We start from the raw sequence: 22,927 nt of genomic DNA, 5'->3' as shown, positions 1-22,927 counted from the left end.
AAAAAAGCATATAGAAATATAATTTTTTTTTCTAGGAGCATTATATGTCCTGTTACTATATATGGAGAATAATTTTTCTTTTTTAATGAGTAGAACTATTTTGCGATAAATTAATAGGATGATTATAAAGGAAAACAAAACTTACTGCAATCATCCTGAGTGTGGACCTGAAGGACTGGCTTGACGCAGCGGGTCCACATAAAATTTTGCACCTTTCAACAAGTTATGAGCATAGTCTTTTCACTCCTCTATTTTCTTTCTTGCTGCTTCTTCGAAATTTCGGTTTCATTATATATACTTGGAAGCAGCTATGAGTGTTCTTGCATTATCAATCCAATTAAGCACACACTTACAATTTAAATATTCTAGTCTCATGGAAAGAATGCCTTCTGCCCGGATGATGAACAGATTTCTCTTACTCCATTGCTTGATTCTTTCCTTCATGATTGCATCAGCCAACACTACAAGTATTACCACAGACCAACAAGCCCTTCTTTCCCTGAAAGGTCATGTAACTGATGATCCAGCCAATTTCTTGGCTAGAAATTGGAACACAAGTAGCTCTATCTGTAATTGGACGGGCATCACTTGTGATATCCGTACTCATAGAGTCACAGCCTTGAATATATCTAGGTTAAATCTCACAGGCACTATCCCTTCTGAACTTGGGAATCTTTCGTCTCTTCAAACACTTGATCTCAGTTTTAATCGGTTTTCGGGTTCCATTCCCGCCTCTATCTTCAACACGTCTTCTTTACTTTCTATTAATTTTAGAAACAATACACTATTTGGCGAACTCCCACCAAATTTTTGCAATCGCCTTTCCAATTTGGAATCCCTATTTCTTAAAAGTAACATGTTTCATGGCAAGATACCATCCACTTTATCAAACTGCAAACAGCTGCGAAACATATCTTTATCGCTTAATGATTTTTCTGGGACCATACCAAAAGAAATTGGCAACGTGACAAAGCTTATCGGGTTATATTTTCGAGGGAACCAACTCCAAGGTATGATCAATGAGGTTAATTAATTGATGAAAATTAATAATGTCTCACTTTTATTAATCCTGTCAGCCTATAATTATTTAATTCTATTGAGTAAATTTTTTTATCTCTTTTCAGGCAAAAGCTTTTTTTATTTCATTTTTTTCTTCTTGAGCGCCGGTTAATAATAAGTTAAAATAGTTAACGTATATGTTACTCATGGATTTTAGGAGAAATTCCAGAGGAGCTCGGGAATCTTGCAGAATTAGAGGAGTTATGGCTACAAAATAATTTCTTAACTGGAACCATTCCTTCATCAATCTTCAATCTTTCTTCCCTATCGAATTTGGATTTTTCAGTTAATAACTTGACAGGTAGTCTTTGCTAATAATATGCATTTGTGACATCAACACAAAATATTTGACATGAAATCACTGTTTATCTTTATATAATTGGTGATGCCATCGCTAACAAATGATTTCTTAAGAGGCATCATTCCTTCTCAACTTGGGAATCCGTCTTCACTTCAAACACTTTGTCTTAGCTATAAATCCCTCTCCGGTCCAACCCCTTCCTCCATCTTGTGCAAGTTTTCTTAACAAGATAATATTCGTTTTGAATAATGAATATAATATATTATTTGGTGAACTCCCAGGTGAACTCCCGGCAAATATTTGCAACAACCTTCCTTTTCTGGAAATCCTCATTCTAGACGAAAACGACTTTGACGGCAAAATCCCATCGACTTTATCAAGGTGCAAACATCTACAAACATTATCTTTGTCGATCAATGACTTCTCGGGAGACATACCGAAAGAAATCGGCAATTCCACCAAGCTTAAGTATTTATATCTTGACCAAAACAGACTCCAAGGTATGTGTGATTTATATTCATGTCATTTTTCTAGTTATCACTCCTAGTATTTTACCTGGACCACGGTGCGCTTGTTCCTAGAATAGCAGGTGTTTATTTGCTTGAAAATCAATTTAGTTTAAGCATTTTAATTGGAAACCTTATAATAAATACTGACAGTAACTTTGAATAAGCAGAGAATTATAATAGACAAAGGGATTTGGATCCTCTCATATTCTAATCTTTCTTAAATTTTGTATAAGATAATGACACAAGTTGTTTATGCCTTTGTGAGTCTATGATTTAAATTATTTTAGACTTTCCTTATTAAAATTAAAACACATCGTTTCATTGCCTAATGAAAAATCTAAGGCTAACAATTCTATGATTAAAGAACGTCTAACAAGCATGAACCTTCTATTTCTTTCACTTTGTTAGTTTTTCTCTTTCTCTTTTCTATTGCATTTTCTTTTATTTTGTGATCACTCGACAAATTTTGATAATCTATCAAGCAAATTAGATGTTTTTCTTTACTTTCTTTTTTTGTTCATTTTTTTAATTGCCTTTCTAGGGTCCAAAATCAGATGGAGAATTTGAATGATGGAACAATATCTATAAGTGTGAAAAGTAAAATTGTTTTCACAGATTGCAAATAGAAATTGTGTTCAATTGATATTGTCTACTTCATCTGTCAATAGTTATTGCAGAATACCAATGACAATAACACATCCAATTTTAATCTAATTCCATGACATAAATTCGTAAAAGAATTAAGAATTAATTTACAATGTTTCTTCTTTGCTCATGTTTATGGCAAAAGTTTGAAAGTTAGTGATATAATAAGTAGTAGAGAAGAAGAAGTCAGAAAAAAGCAACAATTTGTGATAATGGCGGTAAGTTCAGACGTTTAATTAGGCATGAAAGCGAGCGTTTTGATTTTGGAATGGAAAGTCTAAACTAGATTAAATCCTACCTTAGAGCATGTTTGGTTCTGCTTATCTCGTCGTTTGACAAAAACTTTATTTATTTATGTTTTCATAAATTGTTTTTTTATTTCTTTTCGGGCAATAACTTTTTTTAGTTCCTTTTTTTCTTCTTGAGTGCCGGTTAATAAGTTAAAATAGTTAACGCATATGTTACTCTTGGATTTTAGGAGAAATTCCAGAGGAGCTCGAGAATCTTGCAGATTTAGAGGAGTTATGGCTACAAAAAAATTTCTTAACTGGAACCATTCCTTCATCAATCTTCAATCTTTCTTCTCTATCGAATTTGGATTTTTCAGTTAATAACTTGACAGGTAGTCTTTGCTAATAATATGCATTGGTGACATCAACACAAAATATTTGACATGAAATCACTGTTTATCTTTATATAATTGGTGATGCCATCGCTAACAAATGATTTCTTAAGAGGCATCATTCCTTCTCAACTTGGGAATCCGTCTTCACTTCAAACACTTTGTCTTAGCTATAAATCCCTCTCCGGTCCAACCCCTTCCTCCATCTTGTGCAAGTTTTCTTAACAAGATAATATTCGTTTTGAATAATGAATATAATATATTATTTGGTGAACTCCCAGGTGAACTCCCGGCAAATATTTGCAACAACCTTCCTTTTCTGGAAATCCTCATTCTAGACGAAAACGACTTTGACGGCAAAATCCCATCGACTTTATCAAGGTGCAAACATCTACAAACATTATCTTTGTCGATCAATGACTTCTCGGGAGACATACCGAAAGAAATCGGCAATTCCACCAAGCTTAAGTATTTATATCTTGACCAAAACAGACTCCAAGGTATGTGTGATTTATATTCATGTCATTTTTCTAGTTATCACTCCTAGTATTTTACCTGGACCACGGTGCGCTTGTTCCTAGAATAGCAGGTGTTTATTTGCTTGAAAATCAATTTAGTTTAAGCATTTTAATTGGAAACCTTATAATAAATACTGACAGTAACTTTGAATAAGCAGAGAATTATAATAGACAAAGGGATTTGGATCCTCTCATATTCTAATCTTTCTTAAATTTTGTATAAGATAATGACACAAGTTGTTTATGCCTTTGTGAGTCTATGATTTAAATTATTTTAGACTTTCCTTATTAAAATTAAAACACATCGTTTCATTGCCTAATGAAAAATCTAAGGCTAACAATTCTAAGATTAAAGAACGTCTAACAAGCATGAACCTTCTATTTCTTTCACTTTGTTAGTTTTTCTCTTTCTCTTTTCTATTGCATTTTCTTTTATTTTGTGATCACTCGACAAATTTTGATAATCTATCAAGCAAATTAGATGTTTTTCTTTACTTTCTTTTTTTGTTCATTTTTTTAATTGCCTTTCTAGGGTCCAAAATCAGATGGAGAATTTGAATGATGGAACAATATCTATAAGTGTGAAAAGTAAAATTGTTTTCACAGATTGCAAATAGAAATTGTGTTCAATTGATATTGTCTACTTCATCTGTCAATAGTTATTGCAGAATACCAATGACAATAACACATCCAATTTTAATCTAATTCCATGACATAAATTCGTAAAAGAATTAAGAATTAATTTACAATGTTTCTTCTTTGCTCATGTTTATGGCAAAAGTTTAAAAGTTAGTGATATAATAGGTAGTAGAGAAGAAGAAGTCAGAAAAAAGCAACAATTTGTGATAATGGCGGTAAGTTCAGACGTTTAATTAGGCATGAAAGCGAGCGTTTTGATTTTGGAATGGAAAGTCTAAACTAGATTAAATCCTACCTTAGAGCATGTTTGGTTCTGCTTATCTCGTCGTTTGACAAAAACTTTATTTATTTATGTTTTCATAAATTGTTTTTTTATTTCTTTTCGGGCAATAACTTTTTTTAGTTCCTTTTTTTCTTCTTGAGTGCCGGTAGGCTTGGCAAAATCCGGGTCCGGTCCGGGTTTTGGTGTTGCCCGGGACTGGACCGGATGAGATAAATGCAAACCCGGACCCGAGTTAAAACCCGGTTTTTCCGGGTGCGGTCCGGGCTTGAGCCCGGCACCTTCCGGGTCCGGGTTTTGATCCGGGCTTTTTAAACTCGCATGTGATAAATTTAATTTTTTTTTTCAATTTTTTTCTTCAATTTTTTTTTTCATTTCTATAACAATACAAATTTTTAAAAAGAAAATAATCAAATAAACTCATTCAATTTCAAATTTTAAAAAGAAAATAGTCAAATACAAATATATAACACATTAACAATACAAATTTTGCACAAATGATAAATAAAAATTATTTCAATCTACTTTTTAATACCTAAATTCATCCAATTTCTAACTTAAACTCATTCAATCTATATATAAAATAAATAAATTAAATTCAACAACACAATAATTACACAATAAATTTAAATAACATCCAATATATCATAAATTCATAATTATATATTTATATATAATATATTTATTTTTTTAAAATTTATTAAAAAACCGGGTCCGGTCCGGGTTCCGGGTTTTTTGTGTTGAACCCGGACCCGGGACCGGAAATGTCCGGGTTTTGCCCGGACTGGATTGGCCGGGTCCGGTCCGGGCGGGCTTTTTTGACACCCCTAAGTGGCAAGTGCCGGTTAATAAGTTAAAATAGTTAACGCATATGTTACTCTTGGATTTTAGGAGAAATTCCAGAGGAGCTCGAGAATCTTGCAGATTTAGAGGAGTTATGGCTACAAAAAATTTCTTAACTGGAACCATTCCTTCATCAATCTTCAATCTTTCTTCTCTATAGAATTTGGATTTGTCAGTTAATAACTTGACAGGTAGTCTTTGCTAATAATATGCATTTGTGACATCAACACAAAATATTTGACATGAAATCACTGTTTATCTTTATATAATTGGTGATGCCATCGCTAACAAATGATTTCTTAAGAGGCATCATTCCTTCTCAACTTGGGAATCCGTCTTCACTTCAAACACTTTGTCTTAGCTATAAATCCCTCTCCGGTCCAACCCCTTCCTCCATCTTGTGCAAGTTTTCTTAACAAGATAATATTCGTTTTGAATAATGAATATAATATATTATTTGGTGAACTCCCAGGTGAACTCCCGGCAAATATTTGCAACAACCTTCCTTTTCTGGAAATCCTCATTCTAGACGAAAACGACTTTGACGGCAAAATCCCATCGACTTTATCAAGGTGCAAACATCTACAAACATTATCTTTGTCGATCAATGACTTCTCGGGAGACATACCGAAAGAAATCGGCAATTCCACCAAGCTTAAGTATTTATATCTTGACCAAAACAGACTCCAAGGTATGTGTGATTTATATTCATGTCATTTTTCTAGTTATCACTCCTAGTCTTTTACCTGGACCACGGTGCGCTTGTTCCTAGAATAGCAGGTGTTTATTTGCTTGAAAATCAATTTTGTTTAAGCATTTTAATTGAAACCTTATAATAAATGTTGACAGTAACTTTGAATAAGCAGAGAATTATAATAGACAAAGGGATTTGGATCCTCTCATATTCTAATCTTTCTTAAATTTTGTATAAAATAATGACACAAGTTGTTTATGCCTTTGTGAGTCTATGATTTAAATTATTTTAGACTTTCCTTATTAAAATTAAAACACATCGTTTCATTGCCTAATGAAAAATCTAAGGCTAACAATTCTATGATTAAAGAACGTCTAACAAGCATGAACCTTCTATTTCTTTCACTTTGTTAGTTTTTCTCTTTCTCTTTTCTATTGCATTTTCTTTTATTTTGTGATCACTCGACAAATTTTGATAATCTATCAAGCAAATTAGATGTTTTTCTTTACTTTCTTTTTTTGTTCATTTTTTTAATTGCCTTTCTAGGGTCCAAAATCAGATGGAGAATTTGAATGATGGAACAATATCTATAAGTGTGAAAAGTAAAATTATTTTCACAGATTGCAAATAGAAATTGTGTTCAATTGATATTGTCTACTTCATCTGTCAATAGTTATTGCAGAATACCAATGACAATAACACATCCAATTTTAATCTAATTCCATGACATAAATTCGTAAAAGAATTAAGAATTAATTTACAATGTTTCTTCTTTGCTCATGTTTATGGCAAAAGTTTAAAAGTTAGTGATATAATAGGTAGTAGAGAAGAAGAAGTCAGAAAAAAGCAACAATTTGTGATAATGGCGGTAAGTTCAGACGTTTAATTAGGCATGAAAGCGAGCGTTTTGATTTTGGAATGGAAAGTCTAAACTAGATTAAATCCTACCTTAGAGCATGTTTGGTTCTGCTTATCTCGTCGTTTGACAAAAACTTTATTTATTTATGTTTTCATAAATTGTTTTTTTATTTCTTTTCGGGCAATAACTTTTTTTAGTTCCTTTTTTTCTTCTTGAGTGCCGGTAGGCTTGGCAAAATCCGGGTCCGGTCCGGGTTTTGGTGTTGCCCGGGACTGGACCGGATGAGATAAATGCAAACCCGGACCCGAGTTAAAACCCGGTTTTTCCGGGTGCGGTCCGGGCTTGAGCCCGGCACCTTCCGGGTCCGGGTTTTGATCCGGGCTTTTTAAACTCGCATGTGATAAATTTAATTTTTTTTTTCAATTTTTTTCTTCAATTTTTTTTTTCATTTCTATAACAATACAAATTTTTAAAAAGAAAATAATCAAATAAACTCATTCAATTTCAAATTTTAAAAAGAAAATAGTCAAATACAAATATATAACACATTAACAATACAAATTTTGCACAAATGATAAATAAAAATTATTTCAATCTACTTTTTAATACCTAAATTCATCCAATTTCTAACTTAAACTCATTCAATCTATATATAAAATAAATAAATTAAATTCAACAACACAATAATTACACAATAAATTTAAATAACATCCAATATATCATAAATTCATAATTATATATTTATATATAATATATTTATTTTTTTAAAATTTATTAAAAAACCGGGTCCGGTCCGGGTTCCGGGTTTTTTGTGTTGAACCCGGACCCGGGACCGGAAATGTCCGGGTTTTGCCCGGACTGGATTGGCCGGGTCCGGTCCGGGCGGGCTTTTTTGACACCCCTAAGTGGCAAGTGCCGGTTAATAAGTTAAAATAGTTAACGCATATGTTACTCTTGGATTTTAGGAGAAATTCCAGAGGAGCTCGAGAATCTTGCAGATTTAGAGGAGTTATGGCTACAAAAAATTTCTTAACTGGAACCATTCCTTCATCAATCTTCAATCTTTCTTCTCTATAGAATTTGGATTTGTCAGTTAATAACTTGACAGGTAGTCTTTGCTAATAATATGCATTTGTGACATCAACACAAAATATTTGACATGAAATCACTGTTTATCTTTATATAGTTGGTGATGCCATCGCTAACAAATGATTTCTTAAGAGGCATCATTCCTTCTCAACTTGGGAATACGTCTTCACTTCAAACACTTTGTCTTAGCTATAAATCCCTCTCCGGTCCAACCCCTTCCTCCATCTTGTGCAAGTTTTCTTAACAAGATAATATTCGTTTTGAATAATGAATATAATATATTATTTGGTGAACTCCCAGGTGAACTCCCGGTAAATATTTGCAACAACCTTCCTTTTCTGGAAATCCTCATTCTAGACGAAAACGACTTTGACGGCAAAATCCCATCGACTTTATCAAGGTGCAAACATCTACAAACATTATCTTTGTCGATCAATGACTTCTCGGGAGACATACCGAAAGAAATCGGCAATTCCACCAAGCTTAAGTATTTATATCTTGACCAAAACAGACTCCAAGGTATGTGTGATTTATATTCATGTCATTTTTCTAGTTATCACTCCTAGTATTTTACCTGGACCACGGTGCGCTTGTTCCTAGAACAGCAGGTGTTTATTTGCTTGAAAATCAATTTTGTTTAAGGATTTTAATTGGAAACCTTATAATAAATGCTGACAGTAACTTTGAATAAGCAGAAAATTATAATAGATAAAGGGATTGGATCCTCTCATATTCTAATCTTTCTTAAATTTTGTACAAGATCATGACACATGTTGTTTATGCCTTTCTGAGTCTATGATTTAAATTATTTTAGACTTTCCTTATTAAAATTAAAACACATCGTTTCATTGCCTAATGAAAAATCTAAGGCTAACAATTCTAAGATTAAAGAACGTCTAACAAGCATGAACCTTCTATTTCTTTCACTTTGTTAGTTTTTCTGTGTCTCTTTTCTATTGCATTTTCTTCTATTTTGTGATTAGTTAACAAATTTGATAATCTATTAAGCAGATTAGATCTTTTTCTTTTCTTCCTCTTTTTGGTCTTTTTTTAATTGTCTTTCTAGGGTAAAAAATCAGATGGAGAAATAGGAGATGGAATAATATCTATAAGTTTGAAAAGTTAAAGTAATTTCAGAGATTGCAAATAGAAATTGTGTTCAATTGATATTGTCTACTTCAACTGTCAATTGTTATTGCAGAATACTAATGACAGTAGCGCATCCAATTTTAATCTAATTCCATGATGTAAATTTGTAAAAGAATTAAGAATTAATTGGCAATGTTCTTCTTTGCTCATGTTTATACCAAAAGTTCAAAAGTTAGTGATGCAATAAGTAGTACGGAAGAAGTTAGAAACAAGCAACAGTTTGTGATAATGGCGGTTAGGATCAGACGTTTATTTAGGCATGAAAAAAAAGTGTTTTGATTTCAAAAAGGAGAGTCTAAACTCGATTAAATCCTAGCCTTAGAGCATGTTTGTTTCTGCTTATCTCGTCATTTGACAAAAACTTTATTTATTTTTTCATAAATTGTTTTTTTATCTCTTTTCCGGCAAAAAGTTTTTTTATTTCATTTTTTTCTTCTTGCTCGCTGGTTAATACATTAAAATAGTTTACGCATTTGTTACTCTTGGATTTTAGGAGAAATTCCGGTGGAGCTGGGGAATCTTGCAGAATTACAGAAGTTATGGCTAGATAATAATTCCTTAACTGGAACCATTCCTTCATCAATCTTCAATCTTTCTTCTCTGTCGAGTTTGGATTTGTCAGATAATAGCTTGACAGGTAACTTCCCTAACGACATGCATATGTGAAATCTTCCTCTTCTTCGTAATTTTACATCTCCCGTTATAAATTCTCTTATAGGGATATGTCATGTCATTTTCACTATTTAATATTATCTTGTTATTTGTTAGAAATCTATGAGATTATGCAAAATTTTATAAATTATGTTACAGCAGATGGTCTATTAATAAACAATTTCTTAAACGGTACCATCTATTTCATCTGCAACGGCTTGATCTCAGTGATAACCAATTCTCCGGTTCTTTCCCCTCTTTCAAATTCAAAATGTCTTCTTTACAAGTTCTTGATTTCAGTGTCAATAGACTATCTGCTGAACTCCCTGCAAATTTTTGCAACAGTATTCCTTTTTTGGAAGAGCTTTATTTGTCCAAAATTATATTTTATGGCGAAATACCCTCCGACCTAGGAAATTGCAGCTATTTGCGAATCTTACTTTTGTGGTTTAATGATTTCTCTAGAGCCATACCAAAGGAAAACAGTAACTTGACCAAGCTTGAAAAGTTAGATCTTTAGTTTAACAGACTCCAATGTGCTTCTTACTATAGTTCATGTTATATCCACTCGTGTAATATTTTACCTTAATCAATGATGCGCAATCTTATAAGTTACAATATCTTGAAGGTTAGTGTGATATTTTACCTTAATTTAGTGTTTGAGCATTTCAATTGAATAAATTGAGAACCGGTCCTCGGTGGTATTTCAGGTGATAGATATGAAAAATAGGCTAAAAAAGTTATTTTACTGAAATAATAGTTAAGAATAGAGAAGTACAGTACACATTATTATTAAGCCTATAATTAATATTATCATTCCCCAGCTTAGCCCTTTATTTTCCGCCACACATGTGATCTTTTAGTAAGATTTTCTATCATAAATTCTCGGAAGTATTAAGATATATATATATATATATATATATATATATATATATCATATAATGAAGGATCAAATTAATTTTGGTTCCAAACAATCGCATTTAGTGTTTATCAAATATTTTAATATTGTACCTTAAAAACTAGAGCTACTTAACTTCAATACCAAATACGCCTTAAAACATACTAAAGCATTGATGGATGAGTGGAGCCAAAATTGAGTTTGTTTTTATGTATTGTTTATTCTCTGAAACAAATTTAAATATAGTTAGTTCAAAATACAATTAAGATACCACATGAAATCAATATTCTTCCACCATGATATCAGTTCATATATTCACTGTAGTAGCACATAGAAAAATAAAGTAAAAATTTAGTTTGAAAAAAATTCTGATGTTCATACAAATATTATATTACTAATTCAAATTTATATTAAAATGAGTAGTTTCTTTATTTTTTTATTTAATAATGGCGTGAATCCTGGTATTATTAATATTTATATTTAATTAATAAGAAAAAAATTTATTAATTTATTAACATTTTATCTATGTATAATAATTAATCTTAAACTCATATTTAATCATTTTAATTACTAATACTCATTTCATGATATAAAAGTGTATAATTTATTATTTAAAATAAATTTGAATTATTTTTTTTTAAAATACAGGTGAGATACCATATGAAATCGGTAATCTCCATAATCTGGAATGGATGGCGTTTAGTTTTAACAAATTAGTTGGTGTTGTCCCAACTGCAATCTTCAATGTGTCAACACTCAAATCACTTTATCTTCATAGTAACTCACTCTCGGGAAGACTTTTTTTTACGTAGACGTCCGACTTCCAAATCTTGAAGAACTTCTCTTGTGGGGTAATAATTTTAGTGGCACAATTCCTAGTTTCATCTTCAATGCTTCTAAGCTCTTCACACTAGGGTTGGAAGAAAACTCATTCTCGGGTTTTATTCCAAACACATTTGGCAGCTTAAGAAACCTTGAGTGGCTTAGTTTAAATGACAATTATTTGACATCTTCAACTCCAAAATTGAGCTTTCTATCCTCGTTGTCAAATTGTAAGTATTTGGAGTATTTTGGCTTCTATAATAATCCACTAGGTGGCATTCTTCCAAGGGCTATAGGCAATCTTTCTCAATCTATGGAAGACTTTCAGATGCACAATTGCAACATTAGTGGCAGCATTCCTGAAGAGATCAGCAACTTGACCAACTTGATAGCAATTTATTTAGGCCGAAACAAATTGAATGGATCAATTCCGATTGCTCTTGGCAAATTAAAAAAGCTTCAATTATTGAGTTTGGAAGATAATCAATTGGAAGGATCAATCCCAGATAATCTTTGTGGTTTAGCTGCTCTGTTTCAGTTGGACTTGGGCGGCAATAAGCTTTGTGGGTTCATCCCTGCATGCTCTGGCAATCTCACCAATCTAAGGAAGCTTTATTTGGGCTCCAATCAGTTAACTTCTATTCCTTCAACTTTATGGAACCTTAAAGATATCTTGCACCTTAACTTGTCTTCAAATTCTTTTACTGGTCCACTCCCATTAAAGATTGGAAATTTCAATGTTTTGATACAACTAGATTTGTCGATGAATAATTTTTCAGGTGTTATCCCAACAAAAATCGGAGGCCTAAAAGATCTACAATATCTCTTTTTAGAATATAATAGATTACAAGGTTCGATTCCTAATTCCATTGGTGATTTGATAAGCTTGAAATCCTTAAATTTATCCAATAATAATCTCTCTGGGACTATTCCTATATCTTTGGAGAAGCTGTTAGATCTCAAAGAAATAAATGTCTCTTTCAATAATCTGGAAGGAGAGATTCCTAGAGAGGGACCCTTTAGAAATTTCTCAGCTGAATCATTCAAGGGAAATGAATTATTGTGTGGTATGCCCAATCTACAAGTCCTATCATGCAGAACTAACCACACATCAGGGAAAAATGATCTTCTCATAGGGATTGTTTTGCCATTGAGTACTATATTTATGATGGTAGTGGTTTTGTTGATCTTAAAATATCGAAAGGGAGGGAAATCACAGCTGAATGATGCTAATATGTCATCAGTAGCAAATCAGAAAAGGTTTACATACCTAGAGCTTTTTCAAGCTACAAACGGATTTAGTGAAAACAATCTAATCGGCAGAGGAGGTTTTGGCTCTGTTTACAAGGCAAGAATTCATGATGGGATGGAGGCTGCAGTAAAGGTTTTTGACCTACAATATAGAGGAGCATTTAAGAGTTTTGACATTGAATGTGACATGATGAAACGTATTCGCCATCGAAACCTTATAAAAATCATTAGCAGTTGCTCAAATGATGATTTTAAAGCATTGGTATTAGAATACATGCCTCATGGAAGTCTGGAGAAGTGTTTGTATTCGAGCAACTACATTTTGGATATTTTTCAAAGATTGAACATAATGATAGATATTGCATCAGCTTTGGAATATCTACACTTTGGTTATTCAGTCCCAATAATTCACTGTGACTTAAAGCCCAGTAATGTATTGTTAGATGATAATATGGTTGCTCGTTTGAGTGATTTTGGCATGGCAAAGCCCTTACTCCAAGAAGATCAATCTTTGACTCAAACACAAACACTTGCCACCATAGGCTATATGGCACCAGGTTTGTTACATAATAATTTTTTTATTTCTTTAATACTTTCTCATATGTTATTTGTTTCGATCTTCATTTACACATAATATTATAAATTATATTATCTTACTATGTAATTGTTGCAATCCATAGAGTATGGAAGAGAAGGACGAGTATCCACAAATGGGGATGTTTACAGCTTTGGGATTATGTTAATGGAAACATTTACCCGGAAGAAACCCACAGATGAAGTTTTTTCTGGAGAAATGACATTAAAGCGTTGGGTTAATGACTTCCTACCCATTTCAGTTATGGAAGTTGTTGATACAAATTTGTTAAGTCAGGAGGACAAACATTTTACGACCAAAGAGCAATGTGTGTCATTTATCTTCAATTTGGCTATGAAGTGTACTGTAGAATCACCAGAGCAGAGAATGAATGCAAAACAAATTGTAACAAGACTCCTAAAAATCAGAGACTCAATGCTTAAAAATGTTAAGGGGTAGACGCATTTGACACTCAAATTGATTTTCCTTCACTGGTAACAAATTGTAATCCTTGCAATGAATAACTCTAATAATTTTGTGTGTGAGTATTATCTAACTTTAAATTCTTGCCAATGCTAGGTCTGCTTTCCTTGGTTGTTGTGCCCGCATGTGATCCTGCCTTCTCTCACTTTCAAATATTCATTCTAAATTAGCTATGATTCGGAAGGGAACAAATTTGACGCTTGGTTCGTTTGCTGCATCTTATTCAATTTCTAATATGATTTGTTACTGTGCAATTTAACTCCCTTTAATTTTCCATAGAAATTTCTGCCATTTGTTTAGGTTTAATTATATTTATATTTTTTCTATAGGCAAAATCTGGACTTTCATTTATATAATCAAGTCAGTGTGATTTAATTATTGTTCTTTTGCTTTATGTGTGGAAAATTATTAATATTTTGTAGGACTTAGAAGGATTGAAAGTTTCAGTGCATTTAGTTATATACCCATCAATTTATGCGTATATCACATTTTATGACAACCAAAACTAGTAGATTGAGAAATGGACCTTATTATATGTCAAATGACCTAAATATTTTGCTCAAAACTAGGGAAGCTATTTACAGTTCCTTTTAAAATGATATTCTTACTTGCACGTAAAATTAGAGAAGAACATATATTCCACAGAAATGTTTTCTAAAAAAATGAGATTGAAGCATTGGGTTAATGATTTGCGACCCATTTCAGTTATGAAAGTTATTGATGCAAATCTACTAACTCGGGAGGACAATTATTTTATGACCAAAGAGCAACGTGTGTCACTTGTCTTCAATTCCGCTATGGAGCGTACTGTAGAATCACCAAAGTAGAGAATCAATGCAAAGGAAATTGTAATGGGATTCTTAAAATTTAGATACTCGTTGCTTTAAAATGTTAAAGAACTAGATGTATGAGACAATCAAATAGATTTTCTTTTCTTTCACTGGTAATGAATTATAATCTTTGCAATGAATGCCTTCAATAATAATGTGTAAGAGTATTATCTAACTTTTAATTCATGCCTAATTGCTAGATTTGTTTTCCTTGGCTGTGCCCTCGTATGATCCTGACTTCTCTCATTTTCATATTTATTCTAAATTAGCTACGGTTCGGATGAGAACGGATTTGTCACTTCGTCACTTGGTCAGTTTCATGGAAGTGTGATTGATTATCTTTTTTTTATTTTTTATTTGATTTTGGGTAGCCTTTTTGGTAATGTCAGGGTTACACTTGCGAAGGGACAGAAAGCTTTATTAAGAGGCTTGGGAGTTAAAGCTTGTGATTTAGGTAGGTAACTTTGTGCAATTGATGTTTTGTTATTTCAAAACTGAAAAGTGAGGTTGTTATTGGTTTTACATGTCTAATTTTGTTAGAAAATTGATTATTGAACTCAAAAGAAGATAAATAGTTTATTGGTTCTGCAGAAAATTTAAAGATTGGTGGACTGTTATCATAACTTTGATTGTTTCGAAATATGACTAAATGATGCTTGATTTGCTTGAAATTTTGAGTATTGTATCTTTGGAGTCTGGACATTTTGGAATGAATTGAACTAATAGTTGATTTATAATGGATTCATCAAATTGGTCAGTTGCTGTTGGAATTTATCAGAAACTGTGTATGTACCATGTTTGGTGTTATAAACGAATAATCTAATGGCGTCGAAATGAGCCAAAATTTTGAGATATTAAACTCTACAGCTTTAGCCGCAAACCCCTTGAGAGAACTGTTCACTTGTGTTTGATCTTATGAAACATTAGCTTAATGATATCAGAGAGTTATATGTGTAATTATGTTCTGGGAATTATCATCCCAACATATTGAGCAGTTTAAATTTTAATAAATCACCAATGCTCAGCTGTTTTTGTGTGAATTGAAAAGGCATTTTTGATTTGTTTAGTTCAATCCTGTGAGAACCTATTATAGAGTTGTCCAAATGGCTTGAAAATTTTATATGTTGTGCGTTTATGTGTCTAATAATATTCTGGAAGTTTTCATAATATTCTAAGTAGTATTGAATTTTTAAAGAAAATCAGAAGCTTAGGTTGTTGGTGTTTCCCCTCAATAAACCAATTTTCTGTAACTCTATATTGGGTCATAGAAATAGTAATACATGTAACTAATTTGAGCTAAAATGTTGTATTCTAGGTGCTTTACATGTCTAGATTATATCAACAAATTTGTATAGTAATTGAACCAACCTAAAAATCTAAAGGGATTATTGAACAAGGCCTGTCCTTTTTACGTGGTCTAAAATAACGCCAAAGGTTTCTACAGATTTTCATGAATTTTATTTGTACATCATTTGTTATTTGATCGTTGAAATTATAGACTTTGAAGTTTGGTCTTATAGATCAGAGATTGGCATTGTTTTGGCTTGAATCCAAACTTAAATGGATTCTTGAGATTGATTCTTATGTGTTTAAATGTCAATTTTCTTTTGGAATCTTTGAGCATGTTTTCATGGCCTCTTGGATAAATGAGATGTGATGAGAATCATTATGCTTAAAAGTGTGTGGGCTAATAGCTCATGCCTTGTTTTTTTCAAGTATTTTGTCAATGGAGATGCTGGAAGTAGTTTGTGCGCTATGCTTAGACAATGCTTTGGAGTTTCATAAGTTTTAGCTCACTTCTTGGATGGGGGAGTGACACAGGTCGACACCTTTTTTGTATTAGTAATGGTGAGGGAAAGCCTCCATTGCTCACGACATATGGTGGAAGATGATGATGAAAATTAATTCTTGTATGGCGTGCACCTGCCAACTCTCTTATTTACGCATTTCTTTTCTTTTTTTTTAATTATTACAAAGTTTTAGATTAGATGCCTTTGTTGTTAGGAAATTAAACTTTCTCCCAAGATCACTTCAAGCAATTTGTGAAGTAATAAATTAACAAGAAAAATTAAATGGAGAATACACTAATCACACAACACAAGATTTATGTGGAAAACTCCAAATCCGGAGAAAAACCACGGTCGTTGTAAAAAAACAACTAGAAAAAATATTCACTATGTGGAAAATTATTACAATCACACTTTCAGAAATAATTTCTCTTACCCAAGCTCCAAATACACCCAATTTCTCACTAAATTCTAGAAAACTTCACAAATCCCTCATCTCTTTTTCTCTCACAAGAAAATAGATTTTGGGGATGCTCGAAACTTATGGAGAACTTCCCCTTTTATAGCTAAAAATGGCTATAAAATAATATATTTTTTCTTAAATTTCTTCATTCAAAGATTTAAATGTCAACATTCAAATATTTGAATGTTGATAATGACTGGTGTTTGGGAGGGATACTGTTTGGGACAAATGCGTCGAAGGGACCAGGAATGACGAGCAGACATCTGATGGCGGAGTTCTGCGAACCGGTGTGTTCCGTTAAAGCCTGGCGCGTGGAAGAACAGGAGCAGAAACATCCTGCTCGTCCACGATGTTGTCGTCCGCGAGGCCAATTCCTATAAAAGGCATGAGGCCATTCCGGCTAAAGATCGAGAGGCGAGGAGACCCGGTCGACGGCAGTTGGCAAGACGTGCTCTCCAGCACGAGAATCTAGGCACAACAGCCGCGCTTTCCCCAGAACCGCGACGTAACACGCCAGGTCTCACAGAACCGTGGCAGCCACGCTTTCCCCAGAACCGTGGCGTAACACGCAAGGTCTCACAGAGCCGTGCCAGCCACGCTTTCCCCTGAACCGTGGCGTAACACGCTAGATCCCATGTTTTGCCCATAACGCAGCAGTTGGAGGCCCATACCGCCTCGAAAAGAGCGGAAGACTGAGATTCAGAGGAAGCCTATAAAAAGGTAGCCAACGAAGGTAAAAGGGTTGGCATTCTTGAGAAAAGGGGAGAAAACCACAAGAAACGCCATAAGACCTGTGGCAAGCTTTTCCCGAACCTTCATATCTGACTTGAGCGTCGGAGGGTTTGCGCCGGGAAAACAACCGGCGTACTCTGACTTATCTGTGTACGCAGGGACCTCCGGAGAAGAAGCTTGGCGAGGAGACCTCCTGGTAGTGACGAAGTTGATCGAGCAGAGATCCTGATCGTAGAACGAGGAGAACCGGAATCTCGCATCAACAACTGGTAAAAGATAATTTGATATAGATTAAATAGCTGAAGAAAAATATTATTTCTTTTTCACACTTTTTCTTTACATGATCCTATACAATTTATACAAAGATAAGGAGGTATTTTAGAACTATGTTATGGCTTGACATAGGAGAGTTTCCTATTATATCCACGAAAATTGTGATTTGAGAAAGTTTAGGCTAAAACTAATACTAGCCGTTGTTGTCAAGTCTTGAACTTGGTAAGCCTTTAGCTAGAAAATTTATTCCTTCCTTTTGTAGAGTTCATGATTGCCTTGTTGTCATTGTCTTGATTGTGGTTGATTTAAAATTGATTCTTATCAGCTGGCACCCCATCTAGAAGGGCGGTGCCAGCTTGCCACTTTTCACATTCTCCCACTTGGAGATTTGATTGAGAACCAATCAATCTTCACACCATACTTAATGTCTTCACCTTAGTCATAATTCTCCACATAAAGAATTATCACACTCCACCATAAAGAGTATACCACTTAAAATTAATTACCAATTCTAAGAATTTTACATCGACACATGTCAAATATCCTGCTGAAATTTATGGTGCAACTTCCACGTTGGCTTTCCTGGAAGTTTATGCCTTCCTGGAAGTTCATCAACCATCGACATAAATTCCACCACACATCCTGCATCAATGCCAACCATGCCTTGTGTGCAAATCTTGTGAACCCGCTAGTAGTAACACATTCCCTTTCATGGCACTAACGATATACTATGAGGATGTCGTCGTCATCTGTTTTACAAGGGACCATTGTCTCCTACGATGATGAGAGACTTACCACTAGCAATGCTATCAGTATCTGATATGGAGTCACTTGTCGATCTTGCTCCATTTCTACTATAACAATCTCTTTTTAAATGCCCCGATTGTCCACACCCCCAGCAAACTCCTTTCTTCTTAGATTTATCTTTCTTCCAATTCCCTACAACTGCCAAAGTCGAGACATCTGTAGTTTCAGTACTTTCACCGCTCAGTCTTCTTTCTTCTAAGAGTAAAGTACTAGTAACTTCTTTAAGATCTGTTGTCTCCTTCCGGTACATCAAAGTAGGTAACTTGTGTTTGTAGGAACTTGGAAGTGACCAAAGCAACCAAAGCACCTTGTCCTCATCTTCAATTTTAACTCCAATGGCTTCTAGTTCTGGCACAATACCATTGAGAACACTGAAGTGATCGGAAATTTTTGTACCTTCAGTCATTCGCAGTGTGTGAAATCCCTCCTTCAGGTACAATCCATTTGAGATGCTCTTTGTTTGATATAACTTTTCTAGCTTCTCCCAAAGTTCTTTCGCTATAGGAATATTTCCTACATTTACAAGAATATTTTTTATTAGACACAGTCGTATGGCACTTGCAGCTCTATCATCTAATTCTTCACAATCTTCATCGCTTATATTAGTTTTCCAGAGCCACTACCGGAAGCAGGGGATTGCTTTCCCTTCAATGCATTGTGTAACCCAGATTGAATTAACACATCCTTGACTTAAACTTGCCACAAGCCAAAGTTAATTCTCCCATCGAATTTTTCTATTTCAAATTTCACCAGACTTGAAATTTTCAATCATGACATATTTGCTTTGCAGATCAGCCTTTACTCTTCACTACAGACTATTTGGATTGGCTCCCACTGCTTCACGTCAACAATACCCTATATGTGAACAGTATTGTATACATGAATAGTACCGTTTTATGTGAACAGTGCCCACACCAAAATTTTAATCAATGGCTCTGATACTACTGTAAAGAAATTGAACTTCCTCCTAAGATCACTCCAAGCAATTTGTCAATCAACAAATTAACAAAAAAAATTAAATGAAGAATACACTAATCATACAATATAAGATTTACGTGGAGAACTCTTGTGTGGGGTCAAAATTTATTGTTTTGTTTATGTTGCAATAAGGGTATTTAAAGTGGTGTTAATTTGTACTTTGCGTAGATGAATTGGCAATATATTCTGATATTTTATTTATTTGTAACGTGCTTAATGTGTTAGGATTAGAACTAATTGAAACTGAAAATAGATAAGTTTTAGGTTCATTGTAGTAAAATGTCAAGTGAGTATGAAGATGGGGTTGAAGAATTTATGAAGTTTGCTGTTGGTAATTCTGAAGGCAGTAGCGTCATTAAATGTCCGTGTACTAAATGTATGAATTTATCCTTCCGTACACATAAAGTTGTTCGTAGACATTTGTATTTTCATGGTTTTGATGTTTCTTACACAACCTGGAGTTGGCATGGGGAAGATGTCAATGACACACCACTTCCTAATGTAGATGTAGATGTAGATGTTGATGTTCCATTTGAGTTTATACACTATGATGACGGTAACACAGTAATGGTTAACGATGCTTATAGGGATTGTGTTGCGAATCCTAAAGTATTTAAAGAACTTCTAGAACAAGCTGAGAAGCCTTTGTGCCCAGGATGCATAAATTTCACTAAGTTAGGCACTTTGGTTAGCTTGTTCAATATAAAGGGTAAATTTGGGTGGTCCGACACAAGTTTTACCGAGTTATTAAGTCTTCTAGCCAAGTTGCTACCTGAAAGTAATGAAATTCTTGTGTCTATGTATGAGGCCAAAAAGATAATGTCCGCTTTAGGCTTAGAATATCTGAAAATACATGCTTGCCCAAATGATTGCATACTTTACAGAAAAGAGTACGAAGGGTTGTCTGATTGTCCTAGTTGTGGTTTATCTATATGGAAAAAAAAAAGGATGGTAGTGTTGACCAATATAAGAAAGGGGTTCCTGCTAAAGTTTTATGGTATTTTCCGCCCATACCTAGATTTAAATGCATGTTTCAGTCCTCAGAAACTACTAAGGACTTGACTTGGCATGCAAATGAGAGAGTCGATGATGGTAAGCTCCGACATCCGGCAGACTCGCCATCATAGAAATTAGTAGATAACAAATGGCCTACATTTGCATTAGATCCTAAAAATCTCCGTCTTGGGTTAGCGGCTGATGGAATAAATCCACATAGCTCTCTTAGTAGTACATATAGTTGTTGGCCAATTATTCTTATAATGTATAATCTTCCTCCGTGGTTGTGTATGAAATAGAAATTCATGATGTTGTCCCTACTGACTTCTGGTCCTCAACAACCGAGCAACGACATCGATGTGTACTTAGCACATTTGATAGAAGATTTATAAACTTTGTGGGTAGTTGGAGTAGAGGCTTATGATGCCTACAGGAAGGAGTTCTTTAATTTGCGGGCTGTGTTATTATGGACTATAAATGACTTTCCGGCATATGAAAATCTAGTTGGTTGCACTGTTAAATGATATAATGCATGTCCATATTGTGTAGTAGACACTACTAAATGTAGATTTAAACACAGTGGTAAAAATGCATATATCGGTCACCGTCGTTGGCTTCCTCATGGTCATGAATTTTGAGACCAAGAGAAAGCCTTTGACAACACAATAGAAACAAAGTTTGCCCCGAAATCATTGGATGGGGAGAGTATTTTGCGACTGGTTGAGTCTATTGATTATAAATAAGGGAAGAATAACTTTAAAAAATGCAAAAGTTCTGACAATGATGACCGCATTTGGTGGAAAAAAATCCATATGCTATAACTTAGAGTATTGGAAGCATTTACTTGTATGTCATCAATTAGATGTTATGCACATTGAAAAGAATGTATGTAAGAGCATATATAGAACACTGCTGCATATTTCGGGAAAGACCAAAAATGGTCTTAAGTTAAGGAATGATCTTATGGAAATGAGAATTAGGAATAAATTAGGACCAACTTTAAAAAACAATGTTCTGTAAAGCTTTAAAAAGTATTAAGGTTTCAGCTGGATTTTCCTCAAACATAAAAAATCTTGTGTCAATGAAGGACCTTAAACTTCAGTGCTTTAAGTCACATGACTGCCATGTTCTTATGCAACAACTTTTGCCTATTACCATTCGGTGTGTCCTGCCAAAGCATGTTAAAGAAATTGTGATCAGGCTGTGTTTCTTTTTTAACTTGCTGTGTTCCAGTGTAGTTGATGTGTCAACATTGAAAAAATTACAGGCAGAGCATGTGGTGACTTTGTGCTTGTTAGGAAAATGTTTTCCTCCCTCTTTCTTTGACATGATGATACACTTGACTGTGCATTTAGTTAATGAAGTTAGATTATGTGGCCCAATTTACCTTCGATGGATGTATCCTTTTAAGAGATACATGAAAACTCTCAAGAGTTATGTCTGGAACCGCAACTGTCCTGAGAGTTGTATAGCGGAGAGTTATATTGCGGAAGAAGCATTAGAATTTTGTGCTAAATACATGTCAAACATGAATACAGTTAGGGTTCCACTTGGACATGTGCAAAACCTATCAAAAGATAAGCCATTATCTGGTGAGAAAGTGGTACAAATTCCTCCACATTCACTAGATCAAGCGCACCTGTATATCTTGCATAATACGCAAGAGGTGGTATTATACATTAGGTAATTTGGTGCATTTCTTCTAGTCAATTCTATATAATTTATTTCTATAATTTTCAGTCTAATTTTTTCATGTTCTGGATGTCTAGTGACCAAATGCAGTGGCTTAAAACACGTTATTCACATCAAAATGACAAATGGTTGCAAGAGGAACACAACCGTACCTTTGCCGATTGGCTAACTGATAAGGTTCCAGCATGTATATAATTAATTTTCACAAAGAAATCTCAACTTTTTTTTCACTTAATAAAGATGTTTACTTTTCTTCCTTGTCTTGTTAGGTATATGACTTGATTGAAAAGGGTGATCACATATCGGATACTTTGCGATAGTTATCGCATGAGCCTCTTCCTTTTGTAACTAAACATAATGGTTATGACATTAATAGTTTCCATTTTATTTCACGAGATCGAGACACAAGTCGAGTAACTCAAAATAGTGGAGTTAGTGTAGGTGATTCTAAAATATGTGATATGACATATTATGGAGTTATAG

The 22,927-nt window shown here is 33.9% G+C and overlaps 1 protein-coding gene across 1 annotated transcript; it reads left to right on the top strand.

Annotated features, from left to right (window-relative positions):
• Nucleotides 1-382: 382 nt before the first annotated feature.
• On the top strand, nucleotides 383-13,862 carry LOC18044979 (probable LRR receptor-like serine/threonine-protein kinase At3g47570). The gene is made up of 10 exons (XM_024186093.1): nucleotides 383-1,010; nucleotides 1,217-1,360; nucleotides 1,642-1,860; nucleotides 2,993-3,136; nucleotides 3,418-3,636; nucleotides 5,889-6,107; nucleotides 8,359-8,577; nucleotides 9,701-9,844; nucleotides 11,569-13,386; nucleotides 13,510-13,862. Exons 1-10 carry the CDS (start codon nucleotides 383-385, stop codon nucleotides 13,860-13,862), a joined length of 4,107 nt encoding a protein of 1,368 aa, XP_024041861.1.
• Nucleotides 13,863-22,927: the final 9,065 nt, after the last annotated feature.

This window comes from Citrus clementina, unplaced genomic scaffold, assembly GCF_000493195.1.
Source record: "Citrus clementina cultivar Clemenules unplaced genomic scaffold, Citrus_clementina_v1.0 scaffold_4, whole genome shotgun sequence".
In the NCBI taxonomy this organism is placed as follows: Eukaryota; Viridiplantae; Streptophyta; class Magnoliopsida; order Sapindales; family Rutaceae; genus Citrus; species Citrus x clementina.
The sequence above is the reverse complement of the archived record's forward strand: the minus strand, read 5'-3'. Positions and strand labels throughout refer to the sequence as shown.